This window comes from Fusarium tjaetaba (assembly GCF_013396195.1).
Source record: "Fusarium tjaetaba strain NRRL 66243 chromosome Unknown NRRL66243_c0000525, whole genome shotgun sequence".
NCBI lineage: Eukaryota > Fungi > Ascomycota > Sordariomycetes > Hypocreales > Nectriaceae > Fusarium > Fusarium tjaetaba.
Genome location: NW_023501721.1, coordinates 1 through 20,068, shown reverse-complemented (window position 1 = coordinate 20,068; position 20,068 = coordinate 1). Strand labels below are relative to the sequence as shown.

Here is a 20,068-nt window from a genome sequence, read left to right as displayed (position 1 = left end):
TCTGTATATATATAGTATCTTTTTCTATCCCTTGAAAGGCAATAAGGTAGCTTGGGCATACCGATAAGATAAAAAGATACCTGTATCCAATTGAATCACATAAAACCCATTTGGTGATCAAGACGGTGTAGGCGAAGGCCACCGGATTACTCGTGCGACTCAATATATTAAAGCTGCCTCCTCGTCTTTCAAAGGAATGTCTACATTGCTAACTGTGGTCTAGACTCTGCTATCCCTGCCAGTTGTCGGGGCCGCGGACTTTATCGCCGGTCTTCGGGCAGAAACCGGTCAGTTAGAAATTTCCTGTAGTGCTTTGACTGGCCCGCAATCGAGATGCTGTCGATCTCTTGTTTAGTAAGTTTGAACGTGGGCAGTTTCTCGCATAAGGCCTTCAACCTGGTACTCTTGCGAGTGGTAGTGATAGCTGCTATCCCCTGATCCAGACACCATCTCAAAGCTATATCTGTCTCTGACACGTCGTATTTTCGAGCCAATTGGGTGTAGAGCTCGTTGACTGGGCCCGGGGCTTCTGCGGTCAGCGCCGTGAGGGTAGAATATGCTGAGACGGCGATATTCTGCGACTTTAGGAAATTAATCAGAGAACCGCGCTGAAGGTAGGGATGGTACTCGATCGAGTTGACAGCAGGGGGGATCTTGGCCGTCTCTAAGATGATCTCGATGTGCTCTTGCAGAAAGTTCGATACACCGATTGACTTGGCCTTCCCGGTTATCTTTATACTCTCCATTTGAGACCAGACGTGCTGCAGATCCTTTGCGTTGTCTGCCATGTAAGGCGCATGCACCAGGTAGAGGTCCACGTAATCAAGACCTAGCCTACTAAGAGAGCTTTCGAACTCAGCCTTGACGTCTCTTTTCTCAGTCCCGCATAGCTTGGTAACTATGAAAAGGTCTGATCGAGGGACCAGAGAAGCTCGCACGGCATCGCCGAGTTCTTTCTCATTATTGTATACTGTCGGGAGTCAACATGGAAATGGGACAAGACTAACTTCTACTCTGTTGACTCACGTTCGGCACCATCGAGATGGCGAATTCCATGCTCAATTGCGAGCTTTGTCGTTGTGACAATTACTTCGTTCTTCTCGTCTCGAGATCTTTTGTGTAACACAGTGCCTAAACCATATCCCAGCTGAGGAGAGCTCAGGCCCGGAACAATCGTGAAAGGGAGGTCAAGAACTCACCATTGGCATGTAGTTTCCATCATTAAGCTTCAGTGCGGCTTCACCGGCCTCTGGCATGTAATCCATAGCCGATGGTTTACTTGCTGACATCCTGTATGGCCCCGACGGCGATCTCCGACGGGTGGAATTGTTAAGAATATATCGTACGACCGTCACATAAGCATACGGCAAGAGCTAAGGTGTTTTCAGAAGCAATCAATCTGCAGCCGCACGGATGTTTAGCTTGATACAGTAGGTAGTTGAGATATGACAGGTAGCCAGCTTGTCTCTTATCTACCAGTTTACCGGTCTTTTATCTGTCGGGGCAATTCTGGGACGAATGATGCAATGTTCTACCGGACTATCTCTACCTAGCACTACAGGATAAGTTACTCCGGGCGTATCAGAGAATCCTGCCTGACTCGGTTTGACTTTAAAAACGGTATTGCGGCCCGTCTTCAGTGCCCTTGCCGGCCTGGGCCTAGTTTATCTGCAGTACGTAAGCAAGTTGGCGTTTTACCCGCGCGGGACCTAGCAACTGCCGGGGGCGGATACAATGAGAACACGAAGAGGAAACATGACAAGGTTTAGGCTTATGCATGAAACCATGTCTTTGGCCGCAAGAAGGTCTAGACAACACAAGTCGCTTCGGTAGCCTACCTTGTCAACCTCGGTTCATCTTGTAAGTCTAAACGTATTTATACCATCAGCTATTCGGAGGTTTAATGGAGCCTTTTGCGTGTATACATGGTCAAGATGGATACTAATTGCAGACAACAAGCTGGGCTAGCGTGCGAAGAATGCCGAAGACGAAAGTCGAAGTGTGATCGTGGTCGTCCAGTATGTGGAGGTTGTCTCGAATCCGGAGTTGACTGTGTTTTCGTGGAACAAAGGCCAAAACGGGGTCCCAAAAAGGGACAGCTAAGAGAGCTAAAGTCCCGAATCGGTCTGGGTCCCTTAATCTGTCTGTGATCAACTTTAGTTTCTAACAAGATAGGACACAGCCATGCTGGAGCAGCAGTTGGCCAGCCAGTCAGAAATCGAGGTTGCGGATGTAACCTACTCTCATTCTCATAGTCATAGCACCGGTACCGAGGCAGCATCAGCCACTTCGTTGGATGAAATGGAATGGACAATGCCGTTCGATCTGTCGCAGTCAGCCTGGACTGAACATCTAGAAATTACATCGGATCCCATTCTGGACCCTAATTTGGACCCCAATTGGCAGGACTATGCTTCGGTCTCGCAAGATGTCGACGCAGCACCTCAGCAACAGATCCAAACATCAGATGAGCTACCAGTTGCTAATGATTTACCTCCATTGATTCAGTTTGACTTGTAAGTTCAGGTCGTGGCTAAAGGGCTATTTTGTGAAGAGATTCTGAAGGCTGACATAAGAGTCCTGCTCCGTCGGTGAAGAGATCAGCTATACTTCGACAGGGTGCACCCACTGTTCCCCATGGTCCACAAGCGACGATATATGTCATGGACTAAGCAAAAGGATCCTTATCCAGCTCGTCAATGTTTGAGAATGGCTATGAGAGCACTTGCCGCATCTATGTCATCCCAGTTTCTCTCTCGTGGAGAGGACTTGTATCTCAAAGCAAGACAGATGGCTGAGGATCTCGAGGCCAGCGAACTGGGTTTGCCTTGGACAGATGCCGCCATCAGTATCGAGCAGACACAGGTGTGGTTTCTCCTTGCGCATTATGAGCTTTTGGCACCTCACATATATCCAGTACAGGCAACAGCTCGGCGGGCTTTTCGTTTGGTTTATCTCTCGCGACTACATTGCTGTGATCAGCAAGAGCAGTCTACAGGTAGTAGCTCAGACTCGTCACAAGCCTCAGCACCTACTCGAGTGGATTCCCCTACGCTCGAGGAGAAAAGAAGGACTTTCTGGGTTGCCTTCGGCTTAGACCGGTACCTGATCGCATACGGAGAATCTGTACCTACCATTCAAGACGAAATTGTGAGTTTGGACCCTCTTGTTGCCAACTCTCCATCTCAAAGACTCATTTCAGTAGATCTCAGTTCGTCTTCCGTGTCCAGAAAGGAACTTTCAGAACGGAGATGAAGTCAAGATGGGCTTTGTAGACGAGGCACTCAAGTACGCAAAGCTGGATGCGACATCCCGTTTCGCCGAATTTATCACAAGTATAGCTCTTTTCGGACGCTGCGTGATGCAGAAACACCTACCACAAAGCGGACCGTCGTTAGCAAAAGAAACCGCGTCTTTCTGGAAAAGACACGATTGGCTAGCATCAGCTGCAAAAAGGCAAGTTGACATATTATCCATCAATGCAACGGAGTTGGATGACGAACCAATGGCCATCGTGACTTTGATGGTAATGTACGGTTCCATTATAGCGCTGGCAAAGGCGGGTAAAGAAATGCCTCGTCAGACACAGGACCAGCAGCTAGCTTTAGAGGCACATGATGTGTCTGCCAATGAGGCTGCAGCTAGAATGGCCGACGTATCCAGTGTCATTACAACCTCTGCTTGCTTCAAGGTAATCGTCTAACTTCATCCTCTCTATAAGCCAAGCTGTTGTTAATTGATTCAGGCGCACCCGTACCTCCCTTTACTCCTCACCTTGGCCATCTCGTATCTCACTGCCAACCTGAAGTCTGGCAAAGATCCTTCATTGTACCGCCAAACAGAATCAGCCAGGACTCAGTTGAGTGGAGCCTTGGAGAGCTTTCTAGAGATTCACAGTCAGGCGAAACAATTTATTGAAAGGCTTATAGGAAAATAGACAGAAAATTAATAAGTAGTCAATCCTTGGTACTATAGACAAAGAGTTATAATCAGTGGATTGAATAGAATTTATATAGCGTATACTTTCTTAAAGACTTAAAATCTCACTCTAAGATATAATAACTGTTCCCCAACAAGCTAAGACTCTAGTAAGAGATATAGGAAGCTCTTTATATCTAGAATTTACTGACTGAAAATGCGTTAATATATATAATACTTTTATTAAAATACTAAGAGAAATTAATAATTAATTCACATTACTATAAAGGTTAACCTTAAGCTAAATTGAAAATATTTAAAGTAAATAGTATTCTCATTAGCTACAGACGCGCAGTCTAGGGTATGCCTTATTTAAACCATTACTGGGCGATTTATTAGCTCAAAATAACACTCTTATCAAAGTCAGTCCGAGCAGTATACCAGATATCCAACACAATAAGGTGTAGCTCTCGTTCTTTTGTCTAACTTTAAAGAGGTTATAATAGCATAAACTAGAACCTTTGAGCAGTCAACATGTACATTTTCATCTTCTCAGCTTGTCCCGATGTCCAAGGAACCAGGGTATGCGTGACAGTGTACCCTTTCGCCTCCAGAAATTTCTGCATAACTTCAAGTTGTCCATCAGGACTCCACAACTCCATGACGATATTCTTGACAGACAACAAGTGGTCTTCATCAAGCCCCTCGATGACGTCTAACTCCCCTCCTTCTATATCGATCTTCAGTAAATCGACTTTCGTAATATCGGCCCGATCTCGCAGGAATTCGGAAAGTCTTCTGACAGGAACGGGCACTTGTCGTGCACTCTCTCTCATTTTATCTGCAACTTCATTGCTGACTTTGTCGGCGATAAGATCCAACCAGTCTTCCCCTCCATCGCTGCAAATTGTTGAGTTGGTTGGGCTATTAGGGAAGAAGGTCAAGATCTTCGTTTCGTTCTTAGATCCAAGAGCGCATTCGTGAAGCTCTACACCTGATAGTCTGTGTAGTGATATGTTGTGGTTAAAGATAGAGCCGCTCTCTCTAGCGGGCTCAAAAGCCAGCACTTGTGACTCTGGGTAGTTTTTCTTGGCGAAAAGAGTATACAACCCGATGTTAGCGCCCGCATCGATGATGACGGGCTTTCCAGATAGTTTCACTGTATCATAACATCGCTGAGTGAAAATCTCGTCAAAGATCCAACGAGCTTCCTCTTCCCCTTGGTGGTAGAACGAAATACCTTCTGGGGTCTCAAGAAGTTGAAGTTGGGTCGTCATTGTGTTGAGATGTCAAGTGAATGAAAATAATCTTGAACTTTACTGTGGTAAATATAGGGCAAAGATCTAGATCTGTAGTAAGAATTTTTTAAGGGCTTATAATAAATATAAGAGTATATAGATATATATAATATATTACCTTAGATTTTAAAGGCTTAATTATCTTTACTTAGATCTTATTAGAAGTAAAGGAGAAGAATTCGCTTGCTATAAAATATAAAGTCTGATAAGTTTACCCTAGTAAAACTAGATATATATATTCTTTAAAATTAGTCCGATAGAGTAGCATTAGTCTAACATGATTATTATATATTATATTTTTATTATTTCAAAAATATATTGCTCCTATATACCTTAAATATGTTTTTCTATAAGGCCAAGGGTTAAAGAGCCTTAAGGAAGGCGTGAAGTGGCGAGTGACGAATTCACCCTTTTCCCATACGTGCGGCGTCCTTAATTTAGTCTAGCTTGGGATTCTGTTTAGTTAAATAAAGGTTAGATCCGTTCAGCTCTCGGATTTCCGTATCTAACACGACTACGCCCGGCTGATGAAGAATGGCAACTGACCTGTCACTACTCTGTAGACACCCCCCTTTTGTCCTTCCAAGAACTATTTACAATATCTGTTAAGCCCTCTCTGTCCTGATAATTTACTTACGTCTATGTTGATGACAGCGCAAATGAATATTCCCTGCTCTTATCGATCTTTTGGCTACAGGTCCCGGGTACCTTTTGTCTCCCATCGTTCAATGACATCTTCATGGAACCACGTCCTTCCAATTGACGGAGGCGGGTATCGATGCTGTGACTTGGCTACTCTAAGTCCTGTCAGGTCGCCATCTTGCCAATCTATTATTTCTTTCACTATTGAATCTGTTTTTTCATTGTATTAATTCCTACATAAACAGGAACCTATTTATTCTCAATACTAAGGCCTTATAACTGCAGGTCGGATACCCAACGCGTTGTTCTTCCTAAGTAAGTGCATGGGTAATTTATCTCCAAGCCTAGTCGTGGACGAAGCGGCACAGAGATCAATTAGGGATTATGACTTTTTGTCTTTAATAATGCGACTGCACTCATGTTGCCGTTTATATCTTGTAGTCAGTAGCGAGATGTGGCTTATGATTGGTAGGTTTCTGGTCACCATTCCCATAAATCAGCGGGGAAGGATTGCGATTGATACGAATGAGCTTCACTCTCAAGTCACATTTAAGTTTAAGCTAGCTCATCTAACTAATCTCCAAGCTCTCTCGGACAACCTCCGTCATCCTGACATGCATTTTTGGCTTCTCGTGGAGAAAGTAAACCTTTTGCACGATCCAGTCCTTGCTTTCTGGCAAAAGTTCTAGATCAAACCTCCAAAGCAATCGGGTCAGTAACAGTCGCATCTCAGCATAGGCAAAGCTTATTCGCAGTTAGCTGACCAAGTTAAATTTCGCACAGACCATCTTGACTAACCTTTTGCCAATGCAATCTCGAGGCCCGGCAGAGAATGGTTGAAGCACATCCATATTATCACTGGCATATTTCTCGAGGCCTAACCAGCGTTCTGGGATAAACTTTCGCGGGTCTTTGAAGTTGTAAGCCGATGAGTATGCAGGCTGATGTGGGACGGAAACAGAAGTCTAAGCCCAAAGATGTTAGTTTCCGTCTTGAGATACTGAAGAGTGACTCTAATCTGACTTACATTTTCAGGGATCCAATATCCTTCGATACTCTTGCCACCAGATGGTGTGATCCTTGCAAGACCGCTAGCAGATGGTGGGTCTGATTGACAAATCAATACGGAACTTTTACGGCATTCCGAAGCTCTAGAACTTCTCCCTATGTGACTTACACATGCGAAGACCTTCATTGAGAACAGCTAGTAGATAGTGAAGCTGATTTGTACGCGGTAAAGTGATCTCGTCCTCGGATCTGAATGTAGAGCGAATCTCATCGACTAGCTTCTTATACTTATTAGGATTTGTTAATAAATAGTATGTTGTGCCGCTCAGGAGCGTGGCTGTTGTTTCGCTGCCAGCAGCAATAAGCAGGCTTGCATTTTCAAGGATCTCCGCCTTTGACATTCCCTTCCCATCGTCATAACGAAGGATACAAGAAATGATATCCGGACTCTTGGTACCTCCGATACTCAAACGAGTTGATGCCGCAGTGGCAACAAATTGCAAGTCCTTCTTTAAGGTATCGTCCTGGTGTGCTGGGATCAGCCAATGCATCCATTGAACTAATCCTAAACGAGCGATGACTGTCATGAAAGAAAATGCCTTGATACTTGAAAGGAGGAGTGTAATCCATGGGTGATAATGGCCGGTGTCGAGGCATCCGAATGGTTGACCAAGGGAGAGATGACTCATTACATCAAAGGTGACATAATTGAACCACGCTACCATGTCAACATCAGTACCTGCCCTATGACAAAGTTCAGAAATGAATTTATCAGCATAATGATTCAAGATAGTCTCATGATCGCGGAGGGCCTTGGTCGAAAATGCATAGGCCAGATGGCGACGGATGCGCTTATGGTCTTCGTGGCCAGCAGTTACAATGTCCTTAACTGGGTGTCCCTGCCTATACATTCTCAAATCCTTGTCGAAGGGTGCGAATCCTCTTGCATTGGTGCCGTAAATAATCTTAACAGCATCGGCAGTAATGAAAGACACATCGTTAGGTGCGAATCTCACAGCAGGACCGTACTGATCATGTAGCTTGCTTAGCTTATCCAACCAGCTGCCTTGGGTAAGATGGTATAAGTAAGGAATTTGAGTAATAGCGTATAGTTTTGGGCCAGGGACTTTAGCAAGTGGGTGGGCATAGGCGTAGTAGATCGCTGCAATGAGAAGATAAAGGACCTAGGCAAGTGTGAGGGATAGTTTAATAATAAACTAAGACAGGGCTTACTAAGATTGCCAGTAAGAAGGCCAGTTTGTTATTAGAAGCAAGGATAAAGATAAATTTAATTGGAGATATATCCATTTTAATAGAAATCTAATAGCTTATGATAAAAGAGGAAAGGTATAGTTAGAGATTATTTAATATATTAGTCTTTAAAATATAAGGCTTAAGTTAAGTAGTTTTATATCTTAATATATATATAAATAATAATAGTAATTAAAGTTTTTACGGACTTTTATTCCTTGTTATATTATAATATAATAATTCTTAATTTCTTTAATCTTTTTATCCAGTATCGGAGTATTAATAAAGGTAAATATAGATATTAAACTTTAAAGCTCTGTCTTTTAGTAAGGCAATATTAAAGCAGGAGAAATAATCTCCGATATATTTATATTCCTTATACTATAGGCTTTAATAAACTGTAAGTGGGGTATTCTGTCTTTACGGCTCCTGCTTATGCTGTTCTTGTAATCGATGCCCGGACTAAGAATATTTCACCTTAGGAAACAATTTAGTAGCATTAAAGATAGTACTTTGGACACTTACTAATATTAACTATAATAAGCTTAAGTCTAAACTAGGCTAAATATAGCTCACCGGGGACCTTAAGCTACAGTTCTGTCAGGCTTGCCTTCTGTCCTTATATCTCAGATTTTGACCTGTACTACCTGGCCACCAGATACATTATCGTTATTCATTCCAGCTGTGACAACAAAAACACTCTTGCCATCTCTGCTTAGGGTCACACTGGTCGGTCCAGCAAGAAGTCCCTCAGAGAGGGCTGTAGCTTTACCATTAGGCGTGATCTTGATCAGCTTGTCTTGCCAAACACCAACATATGCATTGCCTTTCTTATCAATACTAAAGTCATCAGGTATGGAGGGAGATCCTGTCTCAATCCTGTATATAATCTCAACGGGTCCAGCTTTATTTCCAAGCTTATCAATCTTTATTCGGCCAAAGGTCTGGCGATCGGTATTGGTGAAATAGAGGTGGCTTTTATAGATCTTAATGCCGTTGACTCCAAGACCATACTGGCCATCGGCGCTGGGGGTGAATTCCCGATCTCGAATTGCCACTGCGATTCTGCCAGTCGTTGTATCTATGCGTAAAATCTCCCCTCGTACAGAGTCAGCACCGAGGATGATATGTTTGTGATGGGGAAGTGCCACGATGCCATTAACAGGGCCATAAGTAGACTCCTCAAAAACAGTACCAACAGACAACTGGCCATGCTTGAACTTGAGCAGCGAAAGTTTCATGCTGTTGTTCTGGAATTGTTCTCCGGTGTTATTGCCTGCGGCCAGAGCAAAGACATCGTTACCGATCTCGGTAATGCCAAACAAACTGTTGACGCCCTCAATTTGAGCAATCACTTCCGGTTTAGCAGGGCTCTTGTATGGATTAACTGAGTAGAGTTTGGCTTCCCCCATTGTGCTAAGTAATAGGTCACCATTGGATCGAGAGGCAACGTTCTCGATCCGGACGCCGGGAATCTGGACAATTTCCCGGACTTTTGCTTGGGAAGGAAGACATGAAGAAAGGGTGCCTGAAAGGAGGAGAGCAGGGAGGATGCTTGCAAGTGTGTAGTGCATGGTGCTGGATAGAACTTGAAGAAGATCGAGTTGCGATAATATCCAAAAACTGCGTTTAGATATAAACAAGCGACCCTCATTATAACATAAACGGCATAAAGCTGATAGATGGTTTATCGGGTGCCTTGATTTGTCAGCGGCTTATTAAAGCTGTGATCCTTCTGTTTGTCCCAGACGCTGACATGCATATTCCAAACTCCACGGAGCCCGAAAGGGATTCCCATCCCTGACAGAGCACCTTTATCAAAGCTCACATATACCAGTCTCCTCTCATCCTCGAGACTGGCTGGTTGGTAGTTGGATTTGACTGTGCCATTAATGCGTTGCTGTCAGGATTGGTGGAAAAACCCGTGCCTTTGCACATTGGATCCAAAGACTCATAAAAGGTATAAAGACTATTTCTACTACGGGTGAGAATTCTCTACACATAAAAGCACAACAGTATTAGCCCCTGTTGGGTTGCATATTATACAATAGGTATAGTGTGAAATCTGCCTTGCGCAGCCAGTTACGCTGGCTGATCTATCGCAGAGCTGTACGAAGAGACATAGTACCTTTTCATTGAGCAAGTGCGCTGGCATTTTCCCAGTCAATCGAGAAAGGGCAAGTTACCATCATGGGCTTCGGACTATAGCCAGGCGTGTTGTCCACCAGGCCACTGCGTGGACCATGTTATAGAATCTATTTCAAAAGGCCAGATCATTGAACGCATCCTAGGACAGCTGAAACTTCGCGCACCATGTCTGGATGTCTGATATAGACCAGACAAATGTGAAACATCTCAAAGCCACGCCCGGCATGATATAGTACTGCGATGCTATGAGACAACGTATAGCTGGATGGAATCAATTGTCGGTTTTAAAGCCCCACTGGCCTACGATATGCATGCCAAGGATACTGCATTCCTTCCGACGGACACCATTCGTATTCTAGACACAACATACCCCACCAGGGCCATGACGTGGCTCGAGGCTGTTTGGCTAACTGCTTTGGCCAGACCTGCCGCCCTAGAAGAAAAGCCGACCGCTAAATCATCTCTGCAAAACGAAATACCGGCTTTGCCTAGCGGCTTTGATGAGCGAAAAGTGCTTGAGATACGGTTGTCTGGTTCGGAACCGACAATCACGGGCCACATACTTGAGACCATCAAGTGCCTAAGCACACCGATGTCGAGCAAACTAGCATGGGGAACATTCTCTGAAATAGCTACCCTCCCATGGGAGGGAGGCAACCTCCTAACAAAGCAAGGGGAGCAGGCAGTGGAAAGCATGCTCCATACCCTCAGTTGTGGCTCCCTGAGTGCCAAGCCACCCACCGAAGAGCGTGTGTGAGGCGCATGATGTGAGCCATCAACGGTGGGGACTTTCAACTCAAAATAACACTCTTATCAAAGTCAATCCGGACAGTATACCAGCTACCCAACACAATTGCCACGCCGAGGCTGCATTACAGAGCAAGAGAACTTGGGTCTTGTCTTAGGGTATAAATGTGGGAATGATCGACCGCAGTAACATCGTAGAGCTGATATGTCCTTTGCCTTTCCAGCAATAGGGACACACAAACACAACATGTTACCGTCTAGATCAGAGATCCTCATGAATTCATTCTACTTTGGGCCCAACGATTCAGTTATCGAGAGAGCTCAGGATAAGCCCGAGCCAGAGGATTATCTCGGCTACACATCCATGATGAACCCGGTGCCTTTAATCACAAAGGCCGTCATTGTCTGTATTCACTACTTCAACACTCGTGGTGAACTTCGATCTCACAACGCCAGCGGCATAGCTGCCTTTTTACAACAAGTTTACGGCTGCCCTGCTGAGAACATCATCATACTATCCGACATATACTCTCGACCGACGAGTCAACCTACCAAGCGTGCTATTCTGCAAGCGATAAATTGGCTCTTTTCGGGATCCTTACCTGGAGACCGCCTGTTCTTTTACTCCAGCGGTAGGACGTCCCCGCCGAATCAGGGATATGACGGGACGCTGACAAGCCAGGGCACGGCCAACCAGATAAACCGATATTTCCGGTCGATTTCAGAGAAGCAGGGTTCATAACGGAAGCAGATATTGAGGCTATTATGGCTCAGAAACTGCAGCAGGGGGTGATAACGACTGTGATGACAGACTACTTTGCTAGTGCGGAGTCAGCCGCAAGCTGGTTCGACTACAGGCATCTCGGATGTTACGGCGAATAACGGGCAGGCCGATGATCTACACTGCGTTATGGCGAGTGTGCTCCATAGTATATTGAGAAGAGATGGTATTCACATGCTTGCCCCATTCCCGAGTCCCCGGCCTCCATGCTACGGATAGAAAACATCGATATTCGAAGACTGATCATATTCCTCGGCTCATTCATAGCGCACATCATCAGCTTGGGCCAGGGTCGCTTAGCGATTTGAGCTGATATGACTCGATTGTCGAGAATCTGTGTCGGCAAGGCATGTAGCAGGGGGCGGTAGGAGGCAAAGCTGTAAGGCACGCGAACAAAAGATCCAATCGTCTCTGGTGTGAAGATCTGCAAACTGGGGCTTCTAAATATCGGCACAAGCGAGATCTGCCAAGTACAATCATCGTACGATGTCTTGACCGGATATGGCGGTAGTGGTGGAGATGATGCGGGGAAATCTCCCGACAAGTCAGTCAAGATCGAGTCAATCGCACTAGGGATGACATCGGCCAGCTGGACAAGGGTCTCAATAGCGTTTTAACGACCCGTTTTCAGTGACTAGTCTGCAAATGATTGAATGATCGAAACTCTTATCTTGATAGCGTTGAAACTAAGGCTGAGGAGGTTGCGTTATTACCATTGAGTATTATGACATGCCCTGGTATTTAATATTTATAAAGGTTAACTTTTACACAATTTTTCAAAGTACTTTCCTTCATACCTTACTATTACTACCGCAAGAGTTACAGTTAGGTACTGTATTAAATACTACTAACTCACTTAGGGCCATGGCCTTGGTCTCGAAAGGCTAGCTGAATCAAGTTACTTAAAGTGAACCTAGCCGCGTATAATTCCTCCCCGAGTTCTTCACTCGCGAGCGCGGGCAAAGCAGGGAGTCAGATCCAGCTTCCTCCTCCGTTATCCCTACTATTACAGCTTTTTATTATTATTATATTATCAAGTCTTTAATAGCTGTATAAAGTATACTTTAAATTTAATACTTTATATACTTATTTATTTTTATAATCTTTTAATAAATATTGAATTATAATAATGTAAATAGTTAAGTTAATTACTAATAATATACTAATAGCTAAAGAAAACCTAATAAGTAAATAACTATATAATTGAAATACTTTTTTATTATATAAGTAAGCTATATAGCTAGATTAAGCAACTTTATAAGTCGCCCGGATTCTTGATTGTAAATGTTCCCAGCTTTTCACCGGCTCAGAACTCTGATACCCCTTCCTTGTCAAAACCTCGTTAAATCTCCTTATTACATCTTCATTCACAATCCCTGATGACGGGTCGTTGCTGGACGTCTTTAAAGGTGAGAGGAGGACCTCGCGATCCGGCTGAATGAAGACGGGAAGGCTCAGGCGCGCCACGTTTTCGCTGGCTGTTCGAGGGAACGCCACACGATGGACAGTGGATCGCAATCTTCCGGCCGTCCAGAACTCCAAAGCGTCGCCAATGTTGACAACGATGGCGTCGTCGAAGCAGGGCACATCTTTCCAGCACCCATTCTGGTGGACCTGCAGGCCTCCCTGGTCCGAGGGTTCGCGGTAGAGAAGAGTCAGGGATCCGTAGTCGGTGTGCTCGCCGGCCCTGATCTCATCCGCCGCACCATAATTTGCTGATGTCGGCGTGGCCGGGTAGTTGATGAGCCTCATGCGACAAGACTCTCCTGTATGGGCTTCAGTCAAGACGCCCTCTGGGATCTGGGGAGTTCCGAGACTGTCAGAAACAAAACAACTACTTGGGGTGAGTAGAATGGTAAAAGTCTTACCTTGAGCCCAATCTCCATTGCCCGCAGGAGACGATTGGCGAGCGCCTGCGTGTCGGTGAAGAATTGAGCCAGCCGATCCCTCCCGTTCTCCAGGGCTGGGTGTAGTTCCTGCAAGGCTCTTTGCGATGGGTCGCATAAGTAAAAAGACTCCTTGACATCTCCGGGACCCATGCCCGCCAGACTGTGAAGGTTGTTGTTAGCTAACGTGGAGCACGCGATGAGGTCGGGAAGGACGCATCGCAAGAAAGGGGAATGATGGCAGCAGAAAATGGCAGGGATATTGTATACGCACGATTCTTCCCTCATGCCCGTGTAGCCCTAGAATCAGTTCATTAGCTAACCAGAGGAAAGAGAACGTTATCTTGCCTCCAAGTTGATCTCGTACCAAGTCACCACTGCCGTTGCGGTATCTCATCTTTTCAGCTCTTGGAACTTTGAAGAACTCCCTTGCCAACTCGAAGGCAGGCGCTGGATCAATGCCGTGACCCGTGACGTAGAAGAAGCCGGGGTCATTGCCATTGCGCATAAGCTCAGAGGCAAGCTGGTCCTCTGAGATTTTGTTGAGGTCGATGATTGGAAGAGCAGCCATGATGGGTCTAGGTCTGCGGGAGAGACGTGGGCTACGGATAGTGGCTGGCTTTTTAACAGATGCTACTCGAACATGGGCCTTGAACACTTTCGAGTCTTTTGTAGTGACGATACTCAACATTCCTGCTTGCTTATACCTCGGCAGCGAGGTGGCTAAATTGCTAAATTGCTATCGACCAAACTCTATACGAGATAGGCTGATAGCCGGCGGACTTGTCTTAGCGTGGTCTAGATCATTATCAGTTCTGGCATCAACTTTCCCCGCATCCTGATAGGAACCGAGAGTCTGGTTATCTGGCTGCTTATTGGCTGGCGGCAGAATTTCCACTTATCTGGCGGTTGGATGGCTACTCTAGACTCATTCCTGATCGGCGTCTGTATCTGTACGTACTGACGATAAGACAACACCTTGGGGCAGTCGTCTTTGAGCCTTGTGGGTGGACGATGGCCATAAAGATCCGGTTTGGAACGTGTTTTCCAACATGCCTGTGTTGACATAGATGTGTGCATCTCTCTCTCTCCTTGCCAACCTACCATTATTGTCGCTTAAATAAATCTACAAGCACATTTGCAGCTTACTCACAGCTATGGCGCTGCGAACTCTATTCAAGCGCCTCGAGATTCCTCGAGAGACAGATGTACGGACCGGGGCGTACATGAACCGTGACACACGGCCCCTGCCCCTGGAGAGACGTACCTACGGTCCCTAGGAGTTCGTGGGACTCTGGGTCGTCACCGGAGCCTTCAACGTCGGTGGCTGGATGACCGGCTCCTCAGTCATCGCTCTCGGGCTCAACGTCTGGCAGGCCATGCTCACCGTCATCATCGGCAACATCCTCGTCGGCATCATCTGCGTCCTCACGGGCGCGCCAGGGGCCAAGTGGCACGTCGGCTTCTCTATACTGCAGAACGCGTCGTGGGGCATGTACGGCGCGCTGTTCCCGCTCGTGCAGCGCATCATGCTCTCCTTTATCTGGTACTCGACGCAGGTCTGGTGGGGGGGCCAGTGCACCAAGACGTTCCTCACCGCGCTGTGGCCTTCGTTCCGGAACCTCAACACGCCTCTGGCCCACGGGACGATGGATACAGGAGACTTGACCGCCTTCATCGTCTTCTGGTCTCTGTGTCTGCCGCTCATTTGGGTACCGCCAGAGAAGTACAAGATTCCCTTCGCCATCGCCGCCTGCAGCGTCGCTCCGACCGTCCTAGCTCTCATGATATGGTGCACCGCGCAAGCTCACTGAGCCGGGCCCCTGGTCTCCGACATCTCCATCGCCGGCGTTGAGCAGGCTAAGGGGAGCCACCTCGGGTGGATGCTGGTCCTCGGCATCTGTACCAACATCGGTGGCATCAGCACCCACATCTTCAGCCAGTCTGACTTCACCCGCTTCTCGCGCCGCCCTGGGGATCAGCTCCTGTCTCAGCTGCTCTTTGTGCCCCTCAGCACCGTCTCTGTGGCTCTCATCGGCATCTTGTGCACATCGTGCGCCTCCCAGCTCTTCCCAGAGACCAACGGCACGTTGCTGTGGGAGCCGTACCGCATGCTGGCTACTGTGCAGACCCATTTCGACGATTCCCCCCGCGCGCGGGTTGCCGTGGCCTTTGCCAGCCTGGCTTTTGCCGTGGCTCAGTTTGGCATCGCTGTCGCCGAGAACGCACTGTCCAACGGCATTGACCTCTCGGCTCTGGTGCCGCGTTACTTTAACCTTCGCCGCGGGGGCTACCTCACTGCCGTCTTTGCTTTCGTCATGCAGCCTTGGGAGCTCATGAATGGTGCGAGCAACTTCCTTACCGTCATGGGCGGGTACGGCGTCTTCCTCGGTTCAATGACGGGAGTCATGTTCTCGGACTACTATCTGGTGCGCCAACGTCGACTTATGCTGACGGGTCTGTACGATGCGTCCAGCACCAGCATCTATTGGTACTGGCTCGGGGTCAACTGGCGTGCCCCTGTGGCCTGGCTTGCCGCGACCTGGCTCCTTCTCCCTGGCTTTGTTCGCCGCGTGCAGGATCCCACGGCAGAATGGAACGGTTGGTCGCACCTATACTACATGTCCTGGCCCCTTGGCTGCTTTCTCGCAATGCTGTTCTACTATCTGCTCGCTCGTGCGTTCCCTGTGCCGCAGCCCCAGGCTGTTGACGATGCAGATTACTTTGGTACCTTTGGATTGGCCAATGACTTTGGTTCCGTGCTGGAAGGCGAGGCTGTTTCGGGCAACGGTAGTCTAGCTAAGAAGGACCAGGCTGTCCTTTCTTCGGAGGAGATGAACCAGGCAGTTTAGATTTGAGTAGCACAATGTACTTGAGTATGCAAACAGTACTGTTTGATTCCATTTCAGGCTCATAAAAGACAACCGACATATACGTGAGTGCCGTTTTACTTGAGGATACAAAGACCGGGACGACCAGCTGAAAGTGCAAATCCATGCTTCGTGCTCCCGAGGTCTCTCATCGCAGCAAGTGATAAACCCACTAGAACTATTCCTAGGAAAGCAAGCGTAGCGTTGTCAAGGCCTAAGTTAATGCTAAGCTGTAAACAGTACAGCACTCTCTGCTTGGTCAAATTGAACCCACTACGCGATTTCTGGAGCTCGATAAGGTCAAACCGACCGCCACCTTCAATTAAAGAAAACAAGGCTCTTTCAATCAAAGCTGGAATGCTCGTTGTGACTAATCTATGCTTTGTACAACAGTTAAGCTACACCCGAGGCAAGCGTGTACTAGCGGCGGCAAAATTGGTAAATAGATGTCATTGGCTTTAATCTGATAAGCTACTTGGTATAAGATAGTGGCGTAAATCTAAATCACTATCAAATCACTAGACGTTGTGAATTGTACGGCATCACTTGACCGCGGTCTAACGCCATGCCTCCGAAGAAGCTGCTCTGCATCATCCCCATCTCGACAACGGGAATAACCCAGAGCCTCGCAGCCATCTACACATCGACAACACAGGTCCAGCTCGACTTTATAGATGGCCGTGGACTGGCAACTTGCCCGCCGTGTATCGAGAACCACGATCAAGCCGTCGTGTCGTCTGTGGCTATGCTGCCTAGAGTGACCGACTTCCTCGCCACCCGCCAATTCGACGGCATCCTTACGTGCTGCTTCTCAGACCACCCGCTGGTGTACGCTCTTCGACGACAGACGAGCACGCCGGTCATGGGCATTTTCCAAGCCGCGCTTAAGATGGCAGTGCCAACCACGGAGACGGGGAATGAGCGATTCGGGATCGTAACGACAACGGCGGCCTGGGAGCCAGTTTTGCAGGAGTCTGTTGAGGAGCTGGGCTATGGGGCTCATTGCGTGGGTGTGTGTGCAACGAGGCTTGGTGTGTTGGATCTGGAGAGTCTTCCAGAAAGTCATGTCATAGAGGTCTTCCGGCGATCAGCCCAGGAACTTGCGGATGCCGGGGCCACGAGAATCATCCTGGGATGTGCAGGGATGGCCAGTCTTCGGAGAGGCATTCAAGCCGTCCTGTCATCTCGAGTCCGCATAATCGACGGTGTGGAAGCTGGCATAGCACTTCTAGCCAGAGAGTGAAGGGACAATTAGGCTGTGTTGTCAAGGAATTGCCGTGTGGGCTCTGATCTCATGGAATCAAGCCTAGACTTTTCAGCTCATCCATGTCGATGCTGTCTAGCCAGGGGAACGTCTGCAACCAGTCGAGAGACGGTACGACATAGGGACGGCCATCTTGAGCTGGCGAGTTATCCAGATAGCTGGAACGCATTTTCTCAGTGTGCGCATCGATGCGATCAATGTGTTGTGAAAGCAGTAGACTTGCTGTAATCGCTGTTGAATTGTCCATTTCCCGCAGGAAGGTAGACATTGACGCACTGTGACACAGTTAACATGAAAGGTACTCAACATAGTTATAAAAGGACACGAACAGTAGGCTGCGTAGCTCTTGGTACTCCGTCCACAGCAGAGGCCGGCCGATGAATCCGCTGAGCAGATGCCCAACTCCAGACAGTTCTTGGAACTATAATTGCAGGTAAAGTAATTCAGTTACTGTAGCACTGACTGGTGTGGCAAGAATTCATAGTACTGACCATACAAGAGCCAATGGCTCGAAGATATGCACTTGGAACCTTGGAGATGCTGTTGATCATCTGCTGAGCGGCCGTGCAGGCGGACGTAAAGGTCGTGGGGTCGCAGGCAAAGCACAATGTTTTCAGCAGCTAAATAGGTCGTCAGCAGAAAGTTCAGAGACCGGACCTTTCCTTCTAGGACATGGGTAAACGCGCCTGGCTTGTGCAAACGATATTGGCCACTTGAAACCCGCAAAGATTTGCCTCGGCATCGGCAGAAAGCGGCGAGGCGGTCATCATGTGGCTTGGGAGGGACTCCAACCCATCTTGGAGAGCAGACAGTATTGTCTCCATCTCGAGAGCCAGAGGTTCTCGCGGTGAGAGACGGGAGCTGTAAGCATCTGCCACCGTCCGCCCGGCCCGTTTGACTCGGTAGTGGTTGATGACGTGCTCGAGCGATCGGTACAGGTCTGTAACGAAGTTCCAGCCAACGAGCCAGTTTCCTTCTGTGTGCTGCAAGTCATCACCGGGGTATGCAACCATGGTCTGCTGCTCAGGACATCGAATCACATGGCCCATGACCAATGCCGAGTGCACTTCCAGACGATACATGGACCAGAAGATGCGCCGATATCTCTGCCTCTCTGGTTCCGTGAGCGCTGACGGCCAGTTGACTTCCTCGTGCAGGTTTTGTGCTGCTATGAGACTGTGGAAGAGACCTAGGTAGCGGTGGTGGAGGGAGGAGTGCCTGGTTTGGAAGGCGACCAGGACAAGGGACGCGATGGTGGGGAGGTATCTGAAGGCGTCTTGACCACGAGCATCGGCTGGGATGCTACGCTCGGCGTTGTCTATAAACACAGGAAGAAGTCCTGTGGGTGGAGCAGCCGTGGTAAATAACTCTTGTCGAGACGGCAGGACTGCACCATCCTTTATATGAGACAGACTGAGAGCACATAGACCCATCAGGTAAGAGAAAGAGCACCGGTCTGAAGAAAGATCTGATGTGTGCCACTCGTGGAGGAGTGGCTGCTGATCAAATATCGGAAACCTGGAGAAACGAATCGGTAATCAGTACAGCACAAACACAGTCAGATGACAGATAAGCATACACGGGATACACGGTCTGGAAGAATGTGTCTATGAGTGCGCCGATAGTGTCCCTTGGGCCGTGGATCCGCTCATCGTATATCCATGGGCGAATACCGCAAGATTCATTCGTGTTCTGGGTCAATCTGCTCGCCCGAGGCTTGACACCTCGCTTCGTCGTCACCCGGGTCCATGTGCACGCCACGTCGTGCTCGACGCACGTCAGGCATGAGAGCGATAGGGATCCCTCTGCCGATGGTAGCTTGCATTTGCGGGCTCTCTTGTGGCAGAAGTCACAGGCTCTGGAAACCCTTTTGAGCTTTTTCTCCATGGTGTGAGTTAGTTCGCTGCCGGTTGAAGGGGCAAGTTGAGGCTGCAATAGATAGCACGGGTTCTCTAGGGTACGCTTGGGGTCTAGCCACAGTGGAGCCAACGACCCCTCCCTCCTTGCATCGCCCCACGGAAACGCCGTGGCTGGCTGCTAAGGACTCTGCGCGCAAGTAGACGACTGTAGGTTGATCTGTCAGTATCTGCTTAAAGACGCTGCCCCTATAATATAATATAGCGTAACAGGGATAGATTATCTCTTAGCTCTAGCTTTAATCTCTAAGCTTTAGGATACAGTTAACTAGCAATACTGTAAATATATATTATAGCTATAGTTAATAAGGCTTAAAGACTAAACTATATATATATAAC

General features: G+C 47.6%; 11 protein-coding genes across 11 annotated transcripts; 5 read left to right on the top strand and 6 right to left on the bottom strand.

Annotated features, from left to right (window-relative positions):
- Positions 1 to 260: 260 nt before the first annotated feature.
- FTJAE_14038 (alcohol dehydrogenase) lies at positions 261 to 1,289 on the bottom strand (the record flags this gene model as incomplete). The annotated part of the gene is made up of 3 exons (XM_037347237.1): positions 261 to 970; positions 1,027 to 1,147; positions 1,200 to 1,289. 3 exons carry the CDS (start codon positions 1,287 to 1,289, stop codon positions 261 to 263), a joined length of 921 nt encoding a protein of 306 aa, XP_037198954.1.
- An 895-nt stretch (positions 1,290 to 2,184) lies between these two features.
- FTJAE_14037 (acetate regulatory DNA binding protein) lies at positions 2,185 to 3,703 on the top strand (the record flags this gene model as incomplete). Its single annotated transcript, XM_037347236.1, has 3 exons — positions 2,185 to 2,516; positions 2,619 to 3,150; positions 3,206 to 3,703. The coding sequence occupies 3 exons, from the start codon at positions 2,185 to 2,187 to the stop codon at positions 3,701 to 3,703; spliced, it is 1,362 nt and encodes a 453-aa protein (XP_037198953.1).
- Positions 3,704 to 4,430: 727 nt separating this feature from the next.
- Positions 4,431 to 5,195, bottom strand: FTJAE_14036 (family methyltransferase; the record flags this gene model as incomplete). Its single annotated transcript, XM_037347235.1, has 1 exon — positions 4,431 to 5,195. One exon carries the CDS (start codon positions 5,193 to 5,195, stop codon positions 4,431 to 4,433), a length of 765 nt encoding a protein of 254 aa, XP_037198952.1.
- Positions 5,196 to 6,427: 1,232 nt separating this feature from the next.
- On the bottom strand, positions 6,428 to 8,174 carry FTJAE_14035 (isotrichodermin C-15 hydroxylase (cytochrome P-450 monooxygenase CYP65A1); the record flags this gene model as incomplete). The annotated part of the gene is made up of 5 exons (XM_037347234.1): positions 6,428 to 6,602; positions 6,657 to 6,823; positions 6,886 to 6,965; positions 7,036 to 8,050; positions 8,100 to 8,174. The coding sequence occupies 5 exons, from the start codon at positions 8,172 to 8,174 to the stop codon at positions 6,428 to 6,430; spliced, it is 1,512 nt and encodes a 503-aa protein (XP_037198951.1).
- Positions 8,175 to 8,743: 569 nt separating this feature from the next.
- FTJAE_14034 (uncharacterized protein) lies at positions 8,744 to 9,691 on the bottom strand (the record flags this gene model as incomplete). The annotated part of the gene is made up of 1 exon (XM_037347233.1): positions 8,744 to 9,691. One exon carries the CDS (start codon positions 9,689 to 9,691, stop codon positions 8,744 to 8,746), a length of 948 nt encoding a protein of 315 aa, XP_037198950.1.
- Positions 9,692 to 10,530: 839 nt separating this feature from the next.
- Positions 10,531 to 11,022, top strand: FTJAE_14033 (uncharacterized protein; the record flags this gene model as incomplete). The annotated part of the gene is made up of 1 exon (XM_037347232.1): positions 10,531 to 11,022. One exon carries the CDS (start codon positions 10,531 to 10,533, stop codon positions 11,020 to 11,022), a length of 492 nt encoding a protein of 163 aa, XP_037198949.1.
- A 237-nt stretch (positions 11,023 to 11,259) lies between these two features.
- FTJAE_14032 (metacaspase-1) lies at positions 11,260 to 11,754 on the top strand (the record flags this gene model as incomplete). The annotated part of the gene is made up of 1 exon (XM_037347231.1): positions 11,260 to 11,754. One exon carries the CDS (start codon positions 11,260 to 11,262, stop codon positions 11,752 to 11,754), a length of 495 nt encoding a protein of 164 aa, XP_037198948.1.
- A 1,284-nt stretch (positions 11,755 to 13,038) lies between these two features.
- Positions 13,039 to 14,250, bottom strand: FTJAE_14031 (2OG-Fe(II)oxygenase superfamily; the record flags this gene model as incomplete). Its single annotated transcript, XM_037347230.1, has 4 exons — positions 13,039 to 13,593; positions 13,662 to 13,842; positions 13,954 to 13,979; positions 14,047 to 14,250. 4 exons carry the CDS (start codon positions 14,248 to 14,250, stop codon positions 13,039 to 13,041), a joined length of 966 nt encoding a protein of 321 aa, XP_037198947.1.
- A 586-nt stretch (positions 14,251 to 14,836) lies between these two features.
- Positions 14,837 to 16,531, top strand: FTJAE_14030 (NCS1 nucleoside transporter; the record flags this gene model as incomplete). Its single annotated transcript, XM_037347229.1, has 3 exons — positions 14,837 to 14,887; positions 14,960 to 15,471; positions 15,619 to 16,531. 3 exons carry the CDS (start codon positions 14,837 to 14,839, stop codon positions 16,529 to 16,531), a joined length of 1,476 nt encoding a protein of 491 aa, XP_037198946.1.
- Positions 16,532 to 17,114: 583 nt separating this feature from the next.
- FTJAE_14029 (asp glu hydantoin racemase) lies at positions 17,115 to 17,792 on the top strand (the record flags this gene model as incomplete). Its single annotated transcript, XM_037347227.1, has 1 exon — positions 17,115 to 17,792. The coding sequence occupies one exon, from the start codon at positions 17,115 to 17,117 to the stop codon at positions 17,790 to 17,792; it is 678 nt and encodes a 225-aa protein (XP_037198945.1).
- A 49-nt stretch (positions 17,793 to 17,841) lies between these two features.
- On the bottom strand, positions 17,842 to 19,700 carry FTJAE_14028 (c6 transcription factor; the record flags this gene model as incomplete). Its single annotated transcript, XM_037347226.1, has 5 exons — positions 17,842 to 18,088; positions 18,143 to 18,234; positions 18,305 to 18,433; positions 18,515 to 19,331; positions 19,393 to 19,700. The coding sequence occupies 5 exons, from the start codon at positions 19,698 to 19,700 to the stop codon at positions 17,842 to 17,844; spliced, it is 1,593 nt and encodes a 530-aa protein (XP_037198944.1).
- Positions 19,701 to 20,068: the final 368 nt, after the last annotated feature.